The 24,802-nt window shown below is 33.0% G+C and overlaps 1 protein-coding gene and 1 long non-coding RNA gene across 2 annotated transcripts; one reads left to right on the forward strand and one right to left on the reverse strand.

The window, feature by feature from the left end:
* Positions 1 to 3,653: 3,653 nt before the first annotated feature.
* LOC139526779 (uncharacterized) lies at positions 3,654 to 13,147 on the reverse strand. The gene is made up of 6 exons (XM_071321945.1): positions 13,037 to 13,147; positions 12,502 to 12,605; positions 11,558 to 11,675; positions 6,714 to 7,049; positions 4,738 to 4,844; positions 3,654 to 3,775 (listed from the first exon to the last, which is right to left on the reverse strand). Exons 2-5 carry the CDS (start codon positions 12,577 to 12,579, stop codon positions 4,753 to 4,755), a joined length of 624 nt encoding a protein of 207 aa, XP_071178046.1. The 5' UTR covers positions 12,580 to 12,605; positions 13,037 to 13,147; the 3' UTR covers positions 3,654 to 3,775; positions 4,738 to 4,752.
* A 7,865-nt stretch (positions 13,148 to 21,012) lies between these two features.
* Positions 21,013 to 22,533, forward strand: LOC139526780 (uncharacterized). Its single transcript, XR_011665168.1, has 2 exons — positions 21,013 to 21,458; positions 22,234 to 22,533. It is a non-coding gene; the product is annotated as an uncharacterized lncRNA (long non-coding RNA).
* Positions 22,534 to 24,802: the final 2,269 nt, after the last annotated feature.

A 24,802-nucleotide genomic window follows, 5' to 3' on the forward strand; every position in this document is an offset into this window, starting at 1 on the left:
AGTCATAGTTTTAGGATTGGAGCTGCATCTCAGTCTTCGAAAATGGGGTTTTCTGATGATGAATTTCAGGATTTTGGTCGTTTGGAATCAAAAGCTTATAAAAGATATATCAGAATACCAACGCTAAAGTTAGCAAGTCAAATTTAATATGTGTCATCATTTATTTGTTTGTATATATTGTACATAATTGATTTGAAATTTGAATACTCGCCTGATCGTCACTTTAAGACTTTCAGGTCAACAAAAGAGTGTTTGGTTGGTGGGTTCTTCAATCATCAAACATGCATTTGTACATGCTAGAAAGTCTGTCGATGGTGTAAATTTAGGTTTGGAACGAATAAAATCTAAAATATGGTGGCAAGGAAAAAGTGGAATGAGGATTTGTGAGATAATACCCAAAGTCAAACATGTGCTTACATTTGAAGAACCCCCGCAAGTATTAGTATTTCACTGTGGTGGAAATGATATCGGACAAAAAGTGTCATGTGTATTAGGACACGATATTTTAAAAGTAATTGATTGCCTTCGGGTCTTACTACCAAAGTCGAAATTTGTTTGGTCTCAAATTTTACCCAGATTGAAATACAGGAATGAGATTGTACATAGATCTTTGAATAGAACTAAAGCTAGATTAAATAGTTTAGTAGCTACATATATCATCAAACATGGCGGTGCTTATATTAGATATCCAGAAATATTTGAAGACAATCCAGATTTATTTTTAGACGGTGTTCATTTATCAGATATCGGAAATAATTTGTTTTTGTATAGGTTACAGCAAGGTTTATTTGACATTATAAAATTTTCACATACAAAACGGCGAAGTAGGTCCATGGCTTCGGGAATCTGTTAGCTTTTAGTTACGGCGGTCAGATTCTTTAACATACAGGTTTTTTTATTTTCGAATAAATCACCTTCATAGTACTGGTTGGCGGTAACAATTTTCGAAACATTCTGTTATGACAGAAAATTTCGAATTTGTTTAGTGGCGGATTTTATAGGCTGCACCAGTACCGATAAACTTGATTTATTATTATTTAATTTAGAACATTAATCCATTTCTTCATTTACACTTCAAACGTAGTTTTTCGTGTTGATTTTGGACATATGTTGCCAGGGTTCAATTCAGCACACTATTAATTCATAATTTCATTACATTTTAGTTTTATTTCAATTTTAATTATCTATTATATTTTGAAGATTTGATTTATAATTTTAATTTACGGTTACCCAAAGACCCTTTGTTCATGGGTTGGTAACCGACAGAAGCCGTGATCTTACTTCGCCAATAAATATATATTAACATGTGTTATCTCTTATAATTCGATTTAAAGGGCTCGACCATTAAATCGCGTTATCAGAGGAAGACCAGCAATAGTTCATTAGCAGGTCAAAGCTGACGCGCATGTCTAAATTTATTACACTACATATAAATTAACTGCTCTTGCACTCCCATCACAAATATTGCAAACGCTTTCTTCAAGGATTTATATTGATATACGGTCAGACTATTGATTTAACTTATTATACACATGATTACTTGATACCCACCCACCCATTGCCATTTTCCTGACTTCGTACAGAACATTTTAAGAACGAACAAACGGTGGGTTGAATCTGGTTTTGTGGCTTGCCAAACCTTCCGCTTTGTTGGCAATGTAACAGAGATTATAATACTAAAATGACAATATTACATGACAGGACTACAATACAAATAATTGGAAGAACTTACAGGACAGAAAAATACACAATTAAACTATACAATAACACATTACGACATGCTTATAGTTATTAAAGATACCGGTGTTATAACATCATACGCCATACGCGTGTTTCGTCTACATAAGATTCATCAGTGACGCTAAGGTCAAAAAAGAAAAGAAAGCCAAACAAAGATGAAGATCACTGATGATTCAAAATTCCAAATTGCTGTGTCAAATACGGCTAAGGTTATCTGCCTAGGATAAGAACATCCTTCGTATTCAGCATAATTCATACTTTTGCGAATAATTGATAAACATGTCTACACCGAATTGGTGAATAACTACAGAATGAAATCGAACACGTAAAACATAGGTCTGCACATAAAAGCAGTTCAATCAAACCGTGCGTTGTACATGTATGTCACATATTCAGTAACAATGTTATAATTTATTTTAATATTTGTCAACACTTTAGTAAGGTTTCAACTCCCTCGTATAAATTGGAATGTAAATGGATTAAGATATTTTTGTTATTGTTCTTTTTTGGTCGTGACTGTATCATGTGTATATGTCTATTCAACTGTTTCGGTTCTTGTACATCGATGCTTCATTTTTTTTTTTATTAATTGCATGTTTTTACTCGGTATTAGTTACATTAAAATAAGAATAAAATACATAAAACAAAACAGAATAAATAATTAAGAGCCAAATGAAAACAAGTTAAACAAGTAACGAGCAGTAAAAGATAGCAGACAGATATAAGAATGCATACTTTATCTTAAGATGGCAGATTAAGATAGGAATGGGAACAAATTGTGCCCCTCTACTTGCCGACATTTTTCTTTGTTATAATGGGGCTGACTTCATGCAGGTACTTCTTAGGAAGAAAGACAAGAAGTTAGCAATATCCTTTAACTCTACTTTCCGCTATATAGATGATGTTCTTTCACTAAATAATTCAAAATTTGGTGACTATGTGGAACGCATCTATCCCATCGAACTAGAGATAAAGGATACTACAGATCCAGTTAAGTCGGCCTCATATCTTGACTTACATCTAGAAATTGACAATGAGGGTCGGCTGAAAACAAAACTTTACGACAAAAGAGATGATTTCAGCTTTCCAATTGTGAACTTTCCATTTCTAAGTAGAAACATTCCAGCAGCACCTGCATACGGGGTATATATCTCCCAATTGATACGATATGCCCGTGCTTGCATTTCCTATCACGATTTTCTTGATAGAGGGTTGATGCTCACAAGGAAGCTATTAAACCAAGAGTTGAAGTTGAAATCATCCCTTCGTAAATTTTACGGACGCCATCACGAGTTGTTTGACCGTCATGGAATAACCGTTTTACAAATGATATCGGATATGTTCCTTACGTCGTAACTACAATCCCCTTCCCTTTCATGAATGTGTCCTACCGAATTAGACTGTTTACCGGATTTGTTATCACATAAACAACACGACGGGTGCCACATGTGAAGCAGGATCTGCTTACCCTTCCGGAGCACCTGAGATCACCCCTAGTTTTTGGTGGGGTTCGTGTTGTTTATTCATTAGTTTTCTATGTTGTGTCATGTGTACTATTGTTTGTCTGTTTGTCTTTTTCATTTTTAGCCGTGGCGTTGTAAGTTTATTTTAGATTTATGAGTTTGACTGTCCCTTTGGTATCTTTCGTCCTTCTTTTTTAACTAGACAATGTTAAAATAATTATATTGAATACAAGTAAAAAAAATGTAGCAAAGGCAACACGTACTAAAACTGATGAATGTAATAAGGTGTTACATGAAGGTAAGTTGTAGATCATTCTAAAGTGGCACACATAATGTCGCTGATTGTATCTAAACGTATTGTGATATTCGTTGTTATCGCAAATTACAAATGAAGAATACAATCTTGGATAAAAATTCTTGATCATAATTCAAGTTCAAGGTGATATATTCAATCAATATTAGCACCAAACCTCGAAATATGCTGTGTGAATTAAAAAATCATTTCCTGAGTTTGCAATAGGGCGAAATAGGATAAATTTGTGCACTTCCTTGTATTCCTTGTATTTTCATCCCTAAAATAAATGGAAAAACATTAGAGTCTGATAAATTCATTTCAAATGTTAGTTTTCGAAAGAAAGAAAAAGACATATGATACTTTAACAATAACGTTAACTTAAATTAGGATAACGTCCTTACCCTTATACCATTTTATATGAAAAAAATATGATTATCTCTGGTAAGTTTGTTAATTGGCTTTGAAATAGCTAGTAGAAACTACGAGTGCACTTAGATCAGTACCTTGGGCTTGTTTTTCTTCTTGTTAAGATTTTTCCGCTAAGTGGCGATCAAGTTTGTAAAATACACACCTGTCCCTTGTGTAGGAAGGTGTGCCCGCTCTCAAATATTTTTGATCATTGCAATATTCCTTATAGTCATGCGCCTGTAGTTCAGTGTAAGTTATTCTGTTGCGTCATTTATATTGGTTTTTTATATTTATTCCAGCCTAAACCTCTCCGCTGGTTTTATGATACGTGAATATAAGAAAGAAAATGTGGTAAGATTGCAAATAAGACAACTCTCCACAAGAGACCAAATGGCACACCAATTAACAACAACTGTGCATTAATCTCTATTCGTGGTACCAATTTGCGTGGAATAAGAAAAACTAGCATATTCGTGGATGATCAATTTTGTTGCTTTACCTGAAGTCTTCATACAAACCTACAGCAAATTTGTCATTCGTTTAACATTTAATTTCGTGGTGGTTCACCTGGACAAAAGAACTCCATGTAAATTGGTATTCAACGAAAAATAATGAATCCACAGTGTTATCTACACAATGGAGTGTACTTATTTTGGAGGCCGGACGGTGACCTTTAGTTGCTTATACCCATATTATTTGGTCTCTGATTAAATGTTTTATCAATGGCACTTAAATCGAATTTTATTATTTTTATATTCGTTTGTTTCTTTCTTTGATGTGTGATTACTTAATTACGAAAATAACTCATTAAAAAATACGTCATGTCATTACCTACTATGCTGCTGTCTATACAAATTTATTTTCGCTTGTTCTCATTCGGTTCCATAAATAATATGCAAATAAACAAATCGGTACTAGCAACAGTAGTAATAACAAGTCTGAAAACAATAACAGAATACATAAGATACAGACACATAATATTACATAGTACGTTGTCATTAATAAAATATTGTGTTTATATCAATTCGGTTTATGGGCGCAATACATTAGTGCCAATTTTTAAAATATCAAATCTTTCATCTGCACCACAAAGTTATATTTCATTTGCGCCAAAAAATAGTAAAGAGCTGCACTAGTAGCGCATGATACGTCCGTTGCCTTTTTAGCTTGTTTTTATGCATTAAATGATTTTTATTTTACATTAATTAGGCTGTTATTTTTCTGATTTGAATTGTTTGACATTTGTCATTTCAGCGTCTTTTATAGCTAACTATGAGGTATGGGATTTGCTGATTGTTTACGGTGACCTTTAGTTGTTAATTTTATTCTAATTTTTGAAATTTAGCTTAAGTCAACAGATATAAACAATTCACCAATGTTTCATAAAATATTGTGAAAGTGTTTATGAGTGATTGTCTGAAAATTGGAAAATCCCCCCTTTTTTAAGCTGAAAATATCATAACACGGAAACGTGTTATCTGAAATTTTTAAAAATCGAAAGGGAGCTTACGTCAATATATATAAACAATTCACTAATGTTTCATTAAAGTTGATGGAAGCATTTTTGAGTTATTGTCCGAAAACTGGAAAATCCCCTTTTTTTAAAGGAGAAAGCTTCATAACATGGAAACGAAAAATCTGAAACTTATAACAATCGAAAGGGAGATTACGTCAATAGATATAAACAATTCATAAAAGATTTATAAAAATTGGTGGAAGCGTTTTTTAGTAATTGTTTAAAGTGTGGACGATGGACGGACGGACGGACAACGGTATACCATAAACTACATTTGCAAAATGTTTAGGGGTAACATATAACGGAACAGTTTGAAATATCGATTTGAGGGTATTCATCAGGGGTAACATAGCAAGTTCATACTCATTCTAATAGAAAACTGAGATCCACTGAAGTTTCGAACGACAAAATTTATAGTGTTCATATGTTTGAGGTGTGTAGATGGACATTGTCAATTCTGAGATAAACAGTCCGGTAATGAAATACTAATTGGCACAACGGCAAAGCACAACTGTATATTCCTACGATAAAGCTTATCGTATTCGATGTGCCTAAATCTGTTGCCCAAATAATTCATTCATTCGCCATAATGCATTTTCATATGCATATATCTGTCAAAAATGAGAGGTTCAATCAAGAACACGTGTTATGCACAGTACAATGATCGTATTATGTTATACCTTAAATCAACCGTATATTGATTAACGATTGCAGGATAATCTCATTAATTATTTCAAATTGTTTTCAAGTTAATCATTTCATTTGCTCCGTCATTTAAACTGTTTACAAAACAAACAAGATTTCAAACTAGTTTAAACTACACCAGTTCTACAGGTTTAAAATAATTGACAAAAGGCAATGAGAAATTTCTTGGAAATATTACAGACGTTTTTTTAGACTTGGACAAGTCTATAACAAAAATTATCTAGACATTTTATTTCTGGCGATTCACCATATAAGGCTCTGGATGATACAACATGTTGTCTGCACAGTCTGGTATAACAAATGCATAAACATCTGTAATAGAAACTTGTAGAATAATTTTTAGTGTAATACGTGCTAATAAGTCTTAGAGTATTTATCGCAATACAAATGTTCCTATGACACCTCTATCTGTTATAGCACATTTTGTATCAAATGAAGTTAAAAAAAATCTAAAACTTTTAAATTTAAAATTCCTATAACATCAAGTTTGTTCTTTGGTTTATTATTGCACGCTATATTTTACATTACTGAAAATTGCACCAAATAATTAGATTCATTAATGGTAATTTCAATACATTTTACTTACATAAAAGATTGTTATGTTCGCTATCAGGATCTTGATTATCAGTTGGAGTTGTACCTGCTTTTACTGATGTCGTCGTATCTATTGTTGAACTATCATGCATGGAATGGGTTGCCGTTGTTTGAATGTCAACTTTAGATTTGGAATATGATGTAGACGATTGTTTCTGATCTGTGTTTGTTGGTGTGGTCTCTTTTATATTTTGAGTTGATAATTCTACAATGGATGTCGATAAATCTATAATTGTCGTTAGTACTGGACATTCATTTCTGTTTGAAACACATTCTCCAGTGCCGCACCTATATCGTCCTTCTGGACAAGGTTGTACAACACTGGGGCCTAAAATTAAGATTATTTAAAGAAATTATTGCAGCAGAAATGGTAAAACAAACAAAGAAAACTGTTAACATAAAAGTAAAGTTCATTCAAGAGTAAGATAGTGCTAACGATTAATAAGGAGGAAATGAGACCATCAGATGTCCACAAACAGATCAATATTCAACCCATGACACTCCTGTGTCTACTTGTGTCTATGAATTTGCCTAAGCAAGAAAGGACAAGGTATGATAAGAGGCGTTTTTGGCCCCCTTCCCAAATAAGTTTATATATACATCATTGATAGCCTTAGTATAGAAACTACTCAAAACTATGATTTTTTTATGTTCCGGTGAAAGGAAGGTTGCCTAGCAACGGTTTAAATAAATAGCCAAATTATCACATATGCAATATTGCTTTCTGCAGAAATCATATTAGAAATTCTTCCAGTGACTCATAGTCTCGGATTTACTTCCAGACTGCAATACATTTAAACACTTAAAAAGTGTAATATTCTATAAAAATCTGATTATAAGTCCGGCGTCTACAAGCATATTTCAGACGAATTGTGCACATCCTGCTACAAGCATGAAATTTGGAATAGACCTTCCTCAACTATTACTCTTTTATTTCAGATAGGGAGGCATTTGAAAAAAATGTCTCACTCCCGGTAAAATCCAAAATGGCGGACTTCATACTAAAATCAGTCCGATATCGAAGGCTAGTATTTGAAAAGGTGTTATTATCATGCTACTATCATAATATTTGGTACAAACTTTTTGTTTTACTACTTTTTGATATATTATATAGATTATATGTCTTCAAAAATCCTACTTCCGGTAAAATCTAAAATGGCGGACATTGTACTAAACTAAAATTATTTTTAAGGGAGGGTAATTGAAATGTGTTTTAACGTATTGCTACAATCATTACATTATGCAGGAACCTTTCGTTAGTGCTTCTCATGAATACAATGTATAAGAAATCTGTCTTTCAAACTCCTACTTCAGGTAATATCCGAAATGGCGGCCATAAAAATATCAATTCATTATTTGAATATTCAACTTTTTTTCAAAATGTAAAGAAAATGTTGTTTTGTTGTGCTGGTCATTAAACTTTTGGCTTTAAGTTATCCTCAAAACCCCTAATTCTATTCTGTTGTGAATGTTTAAATACTAAGTTAACACTTCCAGTAAAAAATATGGTGTAAATTTCAAAGATGAGTCCTCAAACCATTTCTTCGATGTAGAGTTTTTGATAAATTGATTAAAACAAAATAAAATCACTATAATACTAAAACCTTTTTAAAATTACTACTATTTGGCCAAAAACACATGTTTATTTACAGTCACCACCACATGCACACAAAGCAGTGCACGGGTGACCCGATTTTCTACATTAACAACGACCGCGACATTCTTTCTTACATTCACAATGTACAAGCTTAAGATTCTGACAAAATGATGAGGCCTCAGAAAGAGTTTTTTTTATAAAGGATCCTCTTCGTCCCTTCGCCATCCATTAGCGCCTGGACTGGGTAGCATAAGACCCAATCCAAAGCTCGTCCCCCTTAACACATGCCCTATTATATTGCACGTTTTACATGCTGGAAAAGACTATACCAAGTTGAGGAAATAGCATGAACTAGCCTTCCGTTTTGTGCAAATAGTTGTTTTCTTGCTTTGTTAACCATGGGGCATCTGATAAGGTGGTGCGATTTTACAGTAAAACCCCGGTAATTTAGGTTGATCAAATATCATTCCTTATGTTAAAGTCACATCTTCAAATGCAATCAATGTCTCACATGCAGTCTTTTTTTCTTTTTAAGCAAAGAAAGAACTGTATCCCAACCGGTAAAGTCATCGATCACAATAAGTGTGTGTGATCACTCATTGCCTAGAGCATTTGAAAAGCCATTGATAGATATTAATCCAAAGATTTTTGCCTTCCCACCACTTACTACCACTGGGTCGATGCCTCTGCTGGTGGACTATTAGTCCCCGAGGGTATCACCAGCCTAGTAGCCAGTACTTCGGTACTGGCATGAAAATACGGATTTTTTGTTTTATTAAAATTTGCTGTTACAAAATGATGAAAATTGTTATAAATTAAGGAATGTATCTCCCTCATGTAAAGCTCTGATTCCTTTTACGGATTTGGCTATACTTTTTGGACCTTTTGGATTATAGCTCTTCATCTTTTATATATTAAGCTTTGGATTTCAAATATTTTGGCCACGAGCATCACTGAAGAGACATGTATTGTCGAAATGCGCATCTGGTGCAACAAAATTGGTACCGTTAATTTTATTACTACCACTGGGTCGATGCCTCTGCTGGTGGACTATTAGTCCCCGAAGGTATCACCAGCCCAGTAGCCAGTACTTCGGTACTGGCATGAAAATACGGATTTTTTGTTTTATTAAAATTTGCTGTTACAAAATGATGGAAATTGTTATAAATTAAGGAATGTATCTCCCTCATGCAAAGCTCTGATTCCTTTCACGGATTTGGCTATACTTTTTGGACCTTTTGGATTATAGCTACTCATCTTTTATATAAGCTTTGGATTTCAAATATTTTGGCCACGAGCATCACTGAAGAGACATGTATTGTCGAAATGCGCATCTGGTGCAACAAAATTGGTACCGTCAATTTTATTATTAAATGTACAAGCAATGCAAAATTGGGGGAAAATGTTTGTAGAGCACTGCCAGGATTTCACGCCTTTACTGGTTGTGATTCAGTTAGTACTTTGTCTGGTAAAGGAAAAAGCAAAGCATTCGGCGTTTTGACACGTTCTGTGGAGTTTTCAGAAGGTCTATCCCGTCTTGGTGAAACTTTTGAAGAGGTAGGCGAAGAACTGTCAAAAACACTCGATGATTTCTGTGTGCTATATATGGCTACGAGAATAATAAAATCAATGAATTAAGATTCAGATTTTTTTTTGCAATGCAAAAAACATTCATTGTCATCCACTGCCCCCAACAAAAGATGCAATGTTTAAGCACATCAAATGAAGCAATTTTCAGGCCAAGATTTGGACATCTGCTCATCAACATAACACTGTTCCATCGCCAAACAACCATGGTTTAGGGGGAGGGTTGAGATCTCACAAACATGTTTAACCCCGCCGCATTTTTGCGCCTGTCCCAAGTCAGGAGCCTCTGGCCTTTGTTAGTCTTGTATTATTTTAATTTTAGTTTCTTGTGTACAATTTGAAAATTAGTGTGGCGTTCATTATCACTGAACTAGTATATATTTGTTTAGGGGCCAGCTGAAGGACGCCTTCGGTAGCGGGAATTTCTCGCTACATTGAAGACCTGTTGGCGACCTTCTGCTGTTGTTCTTTTTCTATGGTTGGGTTGTTGTCTCTTTGGCACATTCCCCATTTCCATTCTCAATTTTATTTGATTGTTAAGAATGATTTGATCAGCATCAATTGGCTAGACCAACCGTTAGCGTTAGATGCTTTATTGATACTGATAAGCTGTTCATGTAAAGCTGGTCGTGCCACCAAAAGATGTTCATGTGTTCGACAAGGTTTATCCTGTACAGATGGCTGCAAATGTACGAATGCTTGTAGCAACAAGAATAATCAAATCGTTGATATGGCTGACGATGACGACGATGAAGACGATGGTGATGATAATTCGGTAGATGACGTTGACGAAAATGAAGATGAATCTATGAATTGACCTTCTTCGTGACCTTAATATATGGTGATTCTGTTGTTAAAAAAACTTTAATATAGATCTTGAAACTCTGACAGTTCTTTTATGTGTGTGTTTTTTTATGACTGTGGTGTACATTGCTATTGTTTGTTTTTGTCATTGATTCCATGTTGTTTTCCCTTTTTACCTTTGAATTTTGTTCAATGCCTTTAGTTACTTGATGCTCTATGTTTCAATGTAAAAATATACCTTTTTTTTTATCAAGAAAACTAGTATGAATGCTTTGTTTTTTTCAAAATCATGAATTTTGGATATTACCCTCCCCCTTTTTTTCTTGGTCCTATACGATTTAAAAATTAAATAAAAATTAGCCTACGTATTAATAAGATATGATTTGTTCAATTTAATAAAAGAAATAGTACCGAATACTTGGTTATTTCTTCTTTTTTCTGTATATATGTGTTAAACCAAATTTGTGATATACTCGAAAATTAGACCCCTTTTAACCCCTTTTGGACACTTTTTCAAAAGTCTAACACCTCTTAAAATATTCTTCAGATATTACTCTTTAGATTTATACAAACAAATTGCGGTACTCTGGGGTGTAACACAGAACTGAAATTTTACCTTACCAGCTGATGGACTATTATGGAATATCTCTTTCTCATGTGGTTGATAGCAGATATGTGTGTTGTGTACTGATGTTTGTTTTTCTTCTTTTTAACCATGGTGTTTCAGTTTATTTCCGACTTAAGAGTTTGAATGTCCCTTTGTTATCTTTTGCTTCTCTTTAGCAATCAAAGGAATCATCATATCTACCTTCATAGTATCATATATGCATATATTGACTTTTACTTACAATTTAACTCGTCTGATCGGTCGTCACATTCAGTACTGCTGCCGTCACATCGTGATGCACTTGAAATGCATTGCCCACTTGTACACTGAAACTCGTTTGTGTTACATGCCTCTGCTGTCTGATTTGAAACACAAAAATATGCCTTTATTCAATACATTACCATATATTCGTATTGTTTGTTTATATAATGTGTAAATTCGATAAGAATAAGGAAATTATTGTCTTTGGGTTTTTTTAATTGAAGTTTTGTATGAAACTCAACATGGCGGAAAAGTGTCAATTATTATTTAAGTACATTAATCGTTTATTTTTATTCTAACACAATAATGTATATAACCATAGTGTAAAGTTCAGCATGGTATAACCTCCGCAAAAATATTCAGACTCAAACTGGCCTCGTTTGAAATTTATTTTGTGCTATATAAAGACGCATGAAATATAATGTTGATTTATATTATAATAATTACAGCCTTTAGTTGAGGCCAAAAGGATGTTATATCAACCAAGACTTTGTCTCTATCAATATGCGTCTCTAAGGTCGATATAAACACGTCTAAACCTTTTTAAGGCTTCAATTTTCTGCACACAAAACGGATACTTCTAAATGTTTGTTTGTCATTTGTACTACATATGCATAATTGTTTTCTTTTCCTTTTCCTTTTTTTTTGTAAAGATTAGAAATACATTTATTAGTTATCACCTGGATATAATTTAACTTGTAAAATCCAGAAAGTGTACACATGAGGCCTTGTTTACATAAGTTACGTTATTATTCATTTTATATAATTACACAGTATAACATTCTACATTAGATAAAATAAATTAAAAAAACACATTACAATTTGCAGTTTTACGCTTCACAAATTTGAAAATAAATTGCTGATTATATATCCTCCCGTAAAACAGCCTTTTCACAATTGTGTATGTCTACATATAATACTTACCGCTATATACAATGTTATTACAAAACATGTCAAGAGGTATCTTTGTGATCGTTTCATTGTCGTCTTATATAATAGCATTCATAAGTAATAGCAGAAGGGTTCAACTAAAATAGAAACACATCATTTTATCTTATCACGCAAACATTATTTACAATTTATAGACTGTTTTGCCTAGTGTTTTAAGCATGTTAAAGAAAATATGCAATTTCCTGCTTGTTTATAAAAAAAGTTCATACGATAAATGTATTACCTTTTGTTTTAAGCATGTTAAGAAAATATGAAATGAGAATTTTCGACTGGTCTTAAAGTAAATGTCATAAGATAACATCTTTGATTTTCCCAAGCATATTTTAAGGACCGATACACAAAATGTATTGAATTTCGTAAATGACTCATTTAAACCAAATGATCAATGTATCGTTTCATGGGTACGCCCATAAAAATATAGATTAACTTGTTAACAAAAGTCTTTAAAAAAATAAATCAACTTTAAATCAAGCAAACAAATAGGCAGTGACAATAACATTTGCTGTACCTGAGTTTTATAATCCTTATTTAACTTCCTTCTGCAACACTTCAATATAGTTGCTACACAGGACTACCACAGCTTTCACGTAACGCGAACCATGATCATAATATTTGGTGCATCATTATTGTAAATAGAAATTATAATTAGACGAGGGAAATCCACTGTAAATAAATATAGTTTACAGGGAAAACGGTACTATTTATTCTGCCATAGGCGACAATGTTAACATTTTCTAAATTTACCACTTTTTAAGATAAAAACCTGGATAAAACAGTTATATGTTGTGTTAGTACTTTATTACTCTGTTTTAAAAATTAAAGCCAAATAGTATCATGACCAACTTCCAACGGAGTTTGTTTATGTTATCCATGCCCACCGTCATTTTGCACCAAATTTATGAAATTTTGCAAGTCTTTTCGAATAATTCTCTAGAAAATATTTCAATAGGTTTTAAAATTTATATTGTAAATATACACACTGCAGTTATTCATAGATAAATAAAAAATATATTGTACCCTTACATCCAATCACAGCGCTCCTAATTTGACTTCCTTCACCTGCCTTGGGTACACAAAAGGCCAACCTAATGCTGGGAAAATTAAATACTACCGTTTTCCCTACAGGTAATTCTTTTAAAAAAAATAATGTTTACATAGTTCGTGCTTTTAAAGATTAATCGTTTAAAATACTGGTCAAACAGTGTATGACATTTAGCACACGTTAAACAGGAAGATCAAGATAGTAAGTGCAATTTATAGTAAATAAAATTGAATCCAAAATTCTAAACCAGGTGTGCGTATATATCATCTGGTAACGATTTTTAGATTGACAATTTTGATTTCAATGCAAAGAGTTTCAGTGTCACATTATACCTGCATGATGAAAAATATAAATAATAAGCAGATGATCTGATGATAAAAGGCGGGTCTTATTGAAATATTAAACAACGGAGGACAAACGATAAACATAAAATCATCTCAAATGACATGCAAAACCTTTACAGAATCCACTTGCCATCCATAGGGTACTCTGAACAAAAAATCGAACATTGGATTGAAAGTTAAAAAAAATAATAATGTAGGCTATTTTTACTAGTTGTATGTCATTTATGTGGTTTATCAAAAATATTAATTCAAGAGTTAAGTTGTTTTCTGATATAATGTTTTTTTCATATTTTTCTAAACCGATATACTAGATACATGCAAATGCCAATGATGTCAGAACTATTTAAATTGGTTGTAACAAGTGTATTGTAAATGTTTCTTTTTTGTCGATAGTATGACCTTTGTGCAGATTTTTTTTTTACATTCGATTTTTAACTTTTTGATCTTTCATTTTCGCCGATTTGACTCTTTCATTTGCACTAATTGTATACGGTTTATTCCTGCTATCCCTACATTTGATGATTTGTTATCAAAATATAGGAAATCCATGTAAGAATAGGAGGAATTCTTATACAAACAAGGGATTAAGACGGATTAGGTTGTTAAAACATGAAGCTAATAACTTCAGGTAAATTTGGATGAAATATTCTTTTAGTTTTCATTTCCTGTGCAATTTTAGTGTACTTTCAGTATAAAATGTTGCAGAGTTATATATATTTTTGTCTATTTTTGTACTGTTATTTTATGTATGCTTTCTGTTTTGTCCGGAGAGAAAATAAGAAAAGAAAATCAGTAAAGTTGCATATATATATATATTTCATCATGTTCATGAAAAACAGTAAATAACACATTAATGGAAACACTATTCATCTATCTCACAAACTCGTAAGCACTACAATAGGAATTGTAACAAATCCACGAGCAAAACGAAATCAAAGTTATAGAACATTAGTCAGCATATAAGGAACAAATAATGAAAGTAATCACAAAATAAGTCGATGTGAAAGCAAGAATAAAAGCACTATTCGTAAAAAATACTTTGCATTAATGAACATAATATATATCTATCATAACAATTGTCTACTAGTTGGTGAATCAATAAGTTAAACACTACAGTTTGTCATCAAGAAAATATATACATTTCTAAACATTAATAAATATACTATAGATCAGACTTTATCACAAAATTAGTCTATGTGAAGTAAGTGAGATGCAGCATCTGCGTATTGTACAGGAAAAAGTTACGCATTCTGTAGTCTAGTTTTGAGTGTTGCAAGTCTGTCATAAATTTGTCGATACTTTCTTTTCTTGGTACATGCTTCCCTCCTGCAGCATATTGTAGTAGTTTGCAGGCATGAATCGCCTCTTCATGCTACAGCAGCTTGACAAGACTAAAGATGTTTGGATGGGGTGATTGACCAATTTCTTTAACTTATTGTGCCAGCCCTCTAGGGGATTTGTTGTTCTTGGGCCATTTGTTGCATAGTGGTTCCAGAGACTACGATTACCTTCAACCCAGTAGCTTGTCACATATTCTGTAAATGCTAGCGTTGGAATGTTTATATTAGCGTTATCTAGTTCTTCCAAACCGTTGAACCATACATCTTCGACGGTGTCAGTTAGAAGTAATAGTAGAACAGCTGCCCTACGGACTAGTTGGAGGATACTGTCATTTTCCTTGTATGCTGTTTGTAGACCATGAGACTGAGTATTCCGCCAAAATACATTGGGTGTAGTGAAAGAAGCAGCCTTTGATGTTGATTTGGGGGAAAACTGAGTATGCTGCGTTCCGAATGGCTGTTTCCTAGTCCAGGAATAATGGTGTTGGTTGTAGTTGAATATTCCGTTGATGGCATATGTCTTTGAGTAGAATGAGAGGTTGTGTGTATACTTGTTGACTTTTCCCTGGTAGGAGACTGAACATTAAGGGATACATGGTACCGTATATTATTGCATGGAATGTTTAGAGTTGATGGAATAAAGATGGACACGAGTAAAATGTCCCATCAGCATAAATAGTATCTGCTACTGCTAAATGAGTTAAATTTTCTCTGGTGCTGAATATTAAGATGCGTCCATAAGTGTTGTCATCTGTGAGTAAGAATGGTTCAGCGTTGATGGTTTGGGTCCATTCACCTTCCAATACAATGTCTGCTGCTGAAGTTGGCAAAACAGGACGTGTTTTATGTCTTTGGTGGTAAAGGCTGGTTTTACATGAATGAAATGTTGGTACATTCTCTACTAATTGTTGTGTGGCATCATTCCATTCTGGGTTACGCAGCATGACTAATTCTTCCTTATAAATAGTTGGTATTGCTGTAAGTTCATCTTTGGAACGGTCTTTCATACGTGTTAGTACTTCATCAACTTGAAGCTTTTTTATTCTATCTATACAATTTTGATTTTCAGGGGGGGAGTCAGACATGGGCTTCTTTTCTGTCTGCCGGCTCATCAGTCAGAGCATACGACGATGCCTTGTTCCAGGTTGCAATTAACCTACATCATGGTTAGTATCTTCTTCGGAATAGTGCGTATACACGATTCCCACGGGACCACTGGCTGGAGCAACTGATCAAACATAGTCTACTCTTTGTATTCAAGAAATACGACAGAGCAACTGATTAACATATTTAAAATAAACATAAACAAGTGACACGATACCTTATTTTTAATACATAACACTTACAACCACAGATGAAGAAAAAACAAAAACAAAAAAGGAAAGCATAACAAATATACAGTATTTTTCTTTTAATTGAAATTAGTTATAAAACAATAGGTCAAAAACCAAAGTCTCAAAAACCAAAGTCTCAATCCCTAATAGAAGTTAAAAACACTAATTTATTTTTTTAATTTGATTTCTATTTACATTTATTAAAATAAGTTTAAACTAGTATAGGTTAATAAGGCGAACTACCTATAAACAAAGATAGTCGCCTTCAAAGGATTATATAATATATTTATTTTCTTAAATTTTATTTAAATGGAATTTTTTCTAAAGTTAAAGTTTACTATAATGGACTTATTCCAAATTCAGTTACCAGGGCGCAATAACCAGTTGGTAAGCCGTCCACCAAAAAAATATCCCCTTCAAGATATCTGATACAATTTATAATAAAAGTCGAATTTGGAGTTCATTATTAAATTTTTCTTCTTTATATTTTTAACAGAAATATACTATTTTGTGGTAGTTTTTCTATTCCATAGTCTCTGTAATGCATCTACTTGATTTTAATTTATTTTTATCATTGTAATAATCCTGTCCAATCTAATTGAAATTGCTAGAACAACAAAAAAACCTTTATTTCTATCTAATTTAAATTGCTAAATAACAAAACAGCTGATACCAACATAATATATATATATATTGTTCTTTGTTTGAAGGAATAGAAGGAATATGTATTTATTAAATGTAGGAATAGCAGGAAGACATCAGGGCTTTGTTCAATATCGTAGCAGCTACGTAGTGCTATGTAGAATTTGACTATTGAACGTGTAGCTATAGACTAGTTGTTACATAGATATTGATAGCAGCTACGTAGCCACTGAAAAAAAATCTTTATTTAAACAAATGATAAAATTCATAATTCACAAGTGCTAGTTATTTTTTTAGCATAAAGCCAAGACTCTGATTTTGATTCATTAATAAGTCACTGTTATAGACAAGGAGTACCAAAGGACATAGTATAGATCCTTGTAGAACGTCAAGTGTTAGAGTTACAGTTTTCAGATTCATATTCATACTGTATAGAAAAACTAAAGTTGCATCAGTTCAGGTTGACTTATTCATGTTAAGTTTGTAAATTCCTTTAATGGTCGTTCTCATCGTATTTAAAGGCACACTTTTTTTCTAAATTTTATATTATTTCCCCCAAACTGGACACAAATATGATAAATCAGGAAAAAAAGTATACAGCAATATTATTTACCTACGAAAGCATGTTTAACCCCACACGCCGGAGCCTATTAGTATCAATAAAATAGCTGAATAATGATCCCGTCAGTAATAGTACGGTGACCAGACCTAATATTTTTTAGATTTAATCGTCAAACATACTATATGGCTATATTATATATCATTGGATTCGGAAAAATTAGTACTATTGAAATATCGATGTCGTCAAAAAGAAATGTGGTAACAGTTTTGCATAAAATGAGGTCAAAGATCAAATTCTGTTTTTATTTTTTCTTCTTCTATACTTTCAAAATTTGAAGACATATACAACAATTAGGTTAAATTCTAGATACATACATTTTCTTATATCAATTTTCAATGAATCATCTCGAAAATGTTAAAAAAAAAAATGAAAAAGAAATCGATTTATTCTGGAAATTGGCGTTTTTCAAATATTTTTTCTATTACACAAGATCAACACATATTCTGTTAAAATTACTGTAGTTACCTTGCCGGCTAACATCCAACCTCATCAATAAATGATGAATATTATTTTTACCTGCATCCTTCTGTCATGAAGGCATATTTTGCATAAGACCATTCATGAAATTCATTAAAACTAAAAAGCACTCAATTATTCGAAAATAATTACAATTCAACATTCCAATCAAAGAGATCCACATCACAGAATTATATCTTCTGGTTAATTATCAAGGAACATGATTTGAAATTTCTACATAATTCTGACCCTTTACAGGACCAAAGCCCCGGACATGTAAGGTTTTGTAGTGAACAAACACATGACTCTTTCACATGCAGATTTTCCTTCAATGAAGACACAAGATCCTGCAAGAATTCTGCTGAAATATGCCTTTTAAAATACACGGGGTGTAATGAATCATTTTACTCTCGCCAACCGTATTCTAAAGGTGACCGGATAGGGGTTTAGCAATGTGTAATGCGTTTCAAATTTTTAATTTGTAACGAAGTACGTAAAACATACTGTTTCCGTGCCGTCTCGCAGGAAGGTAACCTGACTAAACTTACATCTTACTTGTGGTAAACTGTGGTAAATAGTTATTATGATGGAGTGGTTTTAAAGAGATAGTTCTGATCATAAACCTTTGAAATTATCTTTCATGCCAAAACAAGGGCTTCATCATTGTCAATATTACCGAAACTCTAAACACAACTGAAATAGTTGTGCGTGTCCTTCGAAGTCTTGTAGACAGTTTGTATACCTACTCCAAACAGAGACGAAGTTGCGTCGCATCCGGTAAGTACATGTGCAGCAGGCAATAGTTTACAAATTGTTGGGGAAAGACAGACACATAGTTATTGAATGGGTGAAAATCTCCGCCCATCATTTACACTGCTAATGTTCCACATCTGCAACCACAACTCGCTTGTATGTGTCCTATTTTTATAGTAGCGAACACACAAAACAATTACAATTGTATAAGAGGTCTGTATGATTGTTCTTCCACTCTTTCATATTTCCCTTAACTCCTTGTCAAAGTTTAAGGCATTGGGTATAGGCCTTCTCTTGAGTGCTGAATAAGTTACGACAGCCATGAACAGTGTTGGTATAAATAACTAAGTTTCAAACGTTCTGACTATGTAAAGCTCACATCAGGTGGAATCTTATCGGATTTGTCAAGGTTTTCCAGTCAGGAATACTTCTCCGCTCTATAATCTGATACACTTTGATGGAAGCTGTAGTCTCTGTGCGGCGTCCCCTTTCGGCAGACTTTATAGAGTTGTTCGTGTCGTAGCGGTCAAAAACATGTGCTACTATGTGAGCCATAGAAATTCATTGGGACATATTTTTTTAATAGTAAGCTGCAAGGTCGCCGCATGTTTTACCTTTCTTAGCATTAATAAATTGAACCAATGCCATACCATCTCTTATGTAAGTTGAGAGCGATGATATAAAGGAAGGTAGGGAAAGTGCACAAGAGACTTAAGATTCGAATTGCTTCACAAAATCCGACTTGCATGATTTTCTCATGGTGCCGTCATTTTATAAAGGAGATAATGGAATGGGTGCGACAACACTTGTTCTATGATAACATCATCTGTACATTTTGCCGAAATTAGTGCACGTCTAATAACAAGTTATGGATTTATGCGACCTGAAAGTATTTCCCCCGATTTATTTTTCAGGTTTGTGTTAGACTTTGATATTGGACTATAAAAACTCCTTGTGATCTTAAGAAAGAGCACTAATGATAAAATGTTTAGACATTTTCAAGCCATCTTCGACAACTGTGAGCAAATAATCTCGAATATGTCTCGAAGCATGCATTTAAGAAGAAATATTGATAAGACATTGAGGGTGGGATTCCACACCAAAGGGATCAGTCATGGATCATTTAGATGGTTCACAATGGCAATAACATGTTCTTCATCTCTGTTCAATGCTGTTGGCTTTGTTTCTTACTGTGAATTTGCATAATTTTCAGCATTTCCATCCCTTTTCAGTATTACACGACTGATGGATTCTATGACATGTCTAGTAAGGGCTCATCTAACAAGCGCAGACTTTTGAATTGTTATGCCTACAGTGCCACCTAATTCCCTCAAGGCTTTTATAACGGTCTTTTCTGTTGCCATGTCATAGTACTTTTAAAATGTCCAGGAATCTGTCTAAAAAGCAAAGTAGCTATCTATAAAAGGTGATCAAACAGAAAATTGAAGCATATCGAGTATGTAAAATGTCATCCACCTTCGTGGAGTACTGTTGGTTACAAAAATATAATTTTACATTTGAGATGACGATCTCAAGGAAGAGAACAATTTCCCTGTCGTTCTGCTCTAACATTTGACAGCTAAATGTCTACTGCTTCAGGGAACATATCCCAGTATGTAAATATAAGTAATACATCACATCCCAATAGCGTATATGTATCTATAAGAGGCTGTATATGAGCTTCGAATAGCTCCGTCATATGAACGTTATGAATTTTGTCTGGCTTCAATTGCTGAAATAGTGCTTCTGAGACTAATTAATTTGATATTATGTAAGGGATATAAGCCGATAACAGTCCATTCTGTAAAATATTGGACAGGTCTGAGGCCGCAGGCCGAAGACCTGTTCAATATTTAACAGAATGGACTGTTAGAGGCTTATATCTTACTTAAAACATTGTTTAACACGTCGATAAAAGTTAAAATTAAAGAAAAGGCCAGCAAAGATTTATTTTCATCAAGTATGAAAATTGTTTTGTGAATAAACTTTCTTTACATTAAAATATATCCTACATGCTGGCCCCGTTAAACAATAACTAAACTTAAAACAAATAGACAAAAAGAAAGTACAGCTGAAGGTAAACAACATGTATTGCTACATGAAGAATAAGACACAGTCACAGGGTATGCGTATCATGATTTTTACGTGCGAAAGGACTACTCACATCTTCTGCTCATAGTTTCCGTGAATACCATCACATACGGTTTGTGTTTCAAAATGGATAAAATGATGAAAGTATATTTTAAATGCAAAAACGAAGAAAAAGATGTCGTTGCATGTATTAGTGATTGTGTTGTTTCAAACTTTGGATTAAAATCAAATGTGTAATTGGAATCTATTCAGATACAGTATTCAGTGTGGATTACAAAGAGGATATAGACAAAGCAGCTTATAATGGTTAGTTTTATATATTTTATATTTCAAAATGTAGTCCTCCTCTATTAGTTTCTTGTTTCTTCTTGGGTTTTATTTTTACTAAGTGAATGAGAAAAGAAAAAGAATAGGATATGAAAACAGGTTCTTGTCGAACCATATCGAAGGCACCGCAGTCGATTTTATTACAAATATATATTAATTAATATGAACAAATGAAGAAATAGCAACATGCAATCAGTTATATTCTTTTATTGGAATTTCAAGAGACTGTACCCAAACGGTACCACCTGAATACATCCTTCCCTTTCTGTTTTTTTTTCTTTCTGCAAGGTCGTGTCGCTCTTTTTTCGTTTATTTGTTTATTGAGTCCTTTGTGTTTTATAAATGTTACCGAAATATATTCTTGTCTCGATTTTCTTTTGAAAAAAAAATCTCTCATAAAACGATCACTGCAAAAAAGTGCGAATCGGAAACACGATTGGTTTGTTTGACAGATAAAATGCGGTAATGTCTTCCTTTATTCTACTTTCCATATTCATCTTGGTTCATACGCGAAGTGTAGCATTATATTCATATTTAAGCAATAATATCAGACTTAAAAAAACAATACTTCTAAATCAATTTAGAAACTTGAATATTATTAAAACTATTATAGTCCCCTAGTTCATGAAGGAAGTTCAAGATTCGCACTTTCTACACAGGATAAGGTTTAGTTTGTTCATGGCCCTTGTATTGTCGCATGATCTATCAAATTTAAAAAGAATTACTTCATTGCTTTATTCATTTTTAATTGTAGTTGAAAATGATGTTAGGAATAATAAGAGCAACACCAGAGGTCAATTTTGATAGCCTAAAGACGGATGAGGATAACCCTTTTGAAAAAAGAAATAAATTCATAAAGTCCAAAGAACAAGACTTTCAACGAGCATAATCAACTTATTGAATTAGTCTTAAAAGAGACAACCCCAAAAAAAGGCTGTGAAAGTATTGGATGTGTTAAAAATCAATTTGAAAGTGATTTTTTCCTCAAGAAATCGTTTTGATGAGTGACAAAGTTATTGTATTGGAAAGTGACTTTAATAAAATGTTGGTTTTTTTTTAATTGTCATTTGTTCTTTGGTTGTATTTAATGTTTACAAGATGAAAACAATTGGGGTAATTAATAGGTTTTTTATTTGAGTGATTTAACTAACATTTACCTGTAAAAATCAGTTATGCTACCTTTAGCTGTCCAATATTTTTAAGAAAGAAGAGGGCTATTCTTAAAAATATTGGATAGCTAAAGGTGACATAATGGTTTCTTACAGGTAAATGATAGTCCAATCACTGAAATAAAGAACAGGTAAAACAATAGAATGACGTCACAACAATGTTTTAATGATTAATAAAGGTACAAATGTATGAAATAACGTATAAATGTTAATTATTTTACATTTTGCGTGACAAAAATCATGACATTAAATTGGAACGTACTCTATTAAATGCAAAGTATTCGTACAAAAACTCTTTATTAACGAATTAATTTTGCTAAACTTTCTTTGAAATCGTTAAAATAATATGAATAAGATGTAACAACAATGTATATAATAACAGAAATCATATCACGGATGTTATTTTACAATGTTGACCTCAAAACTTTTCTTAGTCGATTTTTCGTTCAAGTTAATTAACGTACTTCAAAGCCCATTTTATGAAAATTGCACCGTACGATTTTTTGACGACAAGTCAAAATGTTAAGTTTAACCTTTGAACTACCGATACTGTGATTTATAGCCGTATAGTCCGAATGACAATTAAACTCCTTAAATAAGCGACTTTTCCTTACTCGGTCACCGTACTATAAGCTTTAGATAGAAATAAAGTCTAAAGTACTGACCATTTGATTTGAGGATGCAGTCTGAGATATTTGAAAAGTTCGGACCCTGATTTTGCATTAAACAAAAATGCTGGCCGTTATGGATTGAAAACATTAAACTTGTCCATTTTTTTGCTTTTAGAAACAAAATTTTCCAACAAAATTATTTAGCAATAAATGAACATGATGAATAAATAACGGGCGTAGTTTATTTGGGGCCGGGGGTTACATGTAAGTCCCATATCTGACCGGAAGGTCTGTTTCGCCGAATTGATATATTAAATTCTTTTGTCAAGGCCCGACTGCAACATGCCTGCTGGGTGTGGCCTTTATGACTCCATTTGTCGATCGCATTCATAAATGCTTCATAAATTCGTTGCCATTTCTGACTTATTCGTAGCCTTTGGTTGGTTTTGAACCCATTAATTTCCTTGTTGGGTGAAACATTTGAACCATACATTTGGATAACACTTGTTGTTTGTCTTTCTTAACTCCTGTCGGTCGTATTGTAAATATCATATAACAGCACGGCGTATATCTTGTTTACAACAAGAAATCTGTGAGGTTACCCTAAATAAACATACAACAGACGAGAGTTTTCCATGTATATTTTTTACTTACAAGTCCTACATCAAATAAATTCGTACATAGCTTTGGATCCATCTAATCATTTAATAATCGACAATTAATGGGCAGAATACAGCATTAAAATCTCCAACACTTACACTTTAACTATAAAATTATAAAATATACATGCCCCACGTCAAAAATCATTAAAAAAGGTGCATTGTTGAGACTTATTATATATCTTTTTAACCAAAAAAAGGTTCATTTTGTTTTCGCCTCGCTCCACTCGACCAAAATTATATACTTCGCCCCCCTTTCCAAGATCCTGGGTCCGCTCTTGTAATTAATATTGGAACTTATTAATAAGGATTCTTTGAGATGAAGATTTTTATATCTTATGTAAGTCTTTATGTTCTTATCGATACGTTTATTGTTGCCCGAACCAGTTTTAAAACATTTACCAGATTGATTTTTTAGGGTTAACTGGTCGGTTTTAGGTCAGGCTTATGATAACGGCAGACTTATCTGGTTAATTTTAGGCTAAGAAATAGGGGTTATCTTGTTGATTGTAGAACCAGCGCCATTACCAAGGGCATTTATGTAGGTTTAACCAGTTAAATAGTTCCGTCATTTAGACACTAGTTTCTGTGGAACAGTAAAATGAATAAGAAATATTCTTGAATACTTGCTAGCAACTCAAAATGCAACTGGTTTAAATTAATTTTCTTCAAGCCCAAACAAACGGTTTATATTATAGTGTACATTGCATTACATAAACTGCTTGATAAATGAATCAGGTATTGACAATCCACTTTGAAACTCAACATATACAACACTGAAAATTGTAAAAAATATCAATCGTATATGAACAATTTTTTTTTTTAAACCTCTTTGTTCTAAATATTTTTACGATGAAAGGAAAGAAATCACCAATAGCCTTTAC

This window comes from Mytilus edulis, chromosome 6, assembly GCF_963676685.1.
Source record: "Mytilus edulis chromosome 6, xbMytEdul2.2, whole genome shotgun sequence".
Taxonomy (NCBI): domain Eukaryota; kingdom Metazoa; phylum Mollusca; class Bivalvia; order Mytilida; family Mytilidae; genus Mytilus; species Mytilus edulis.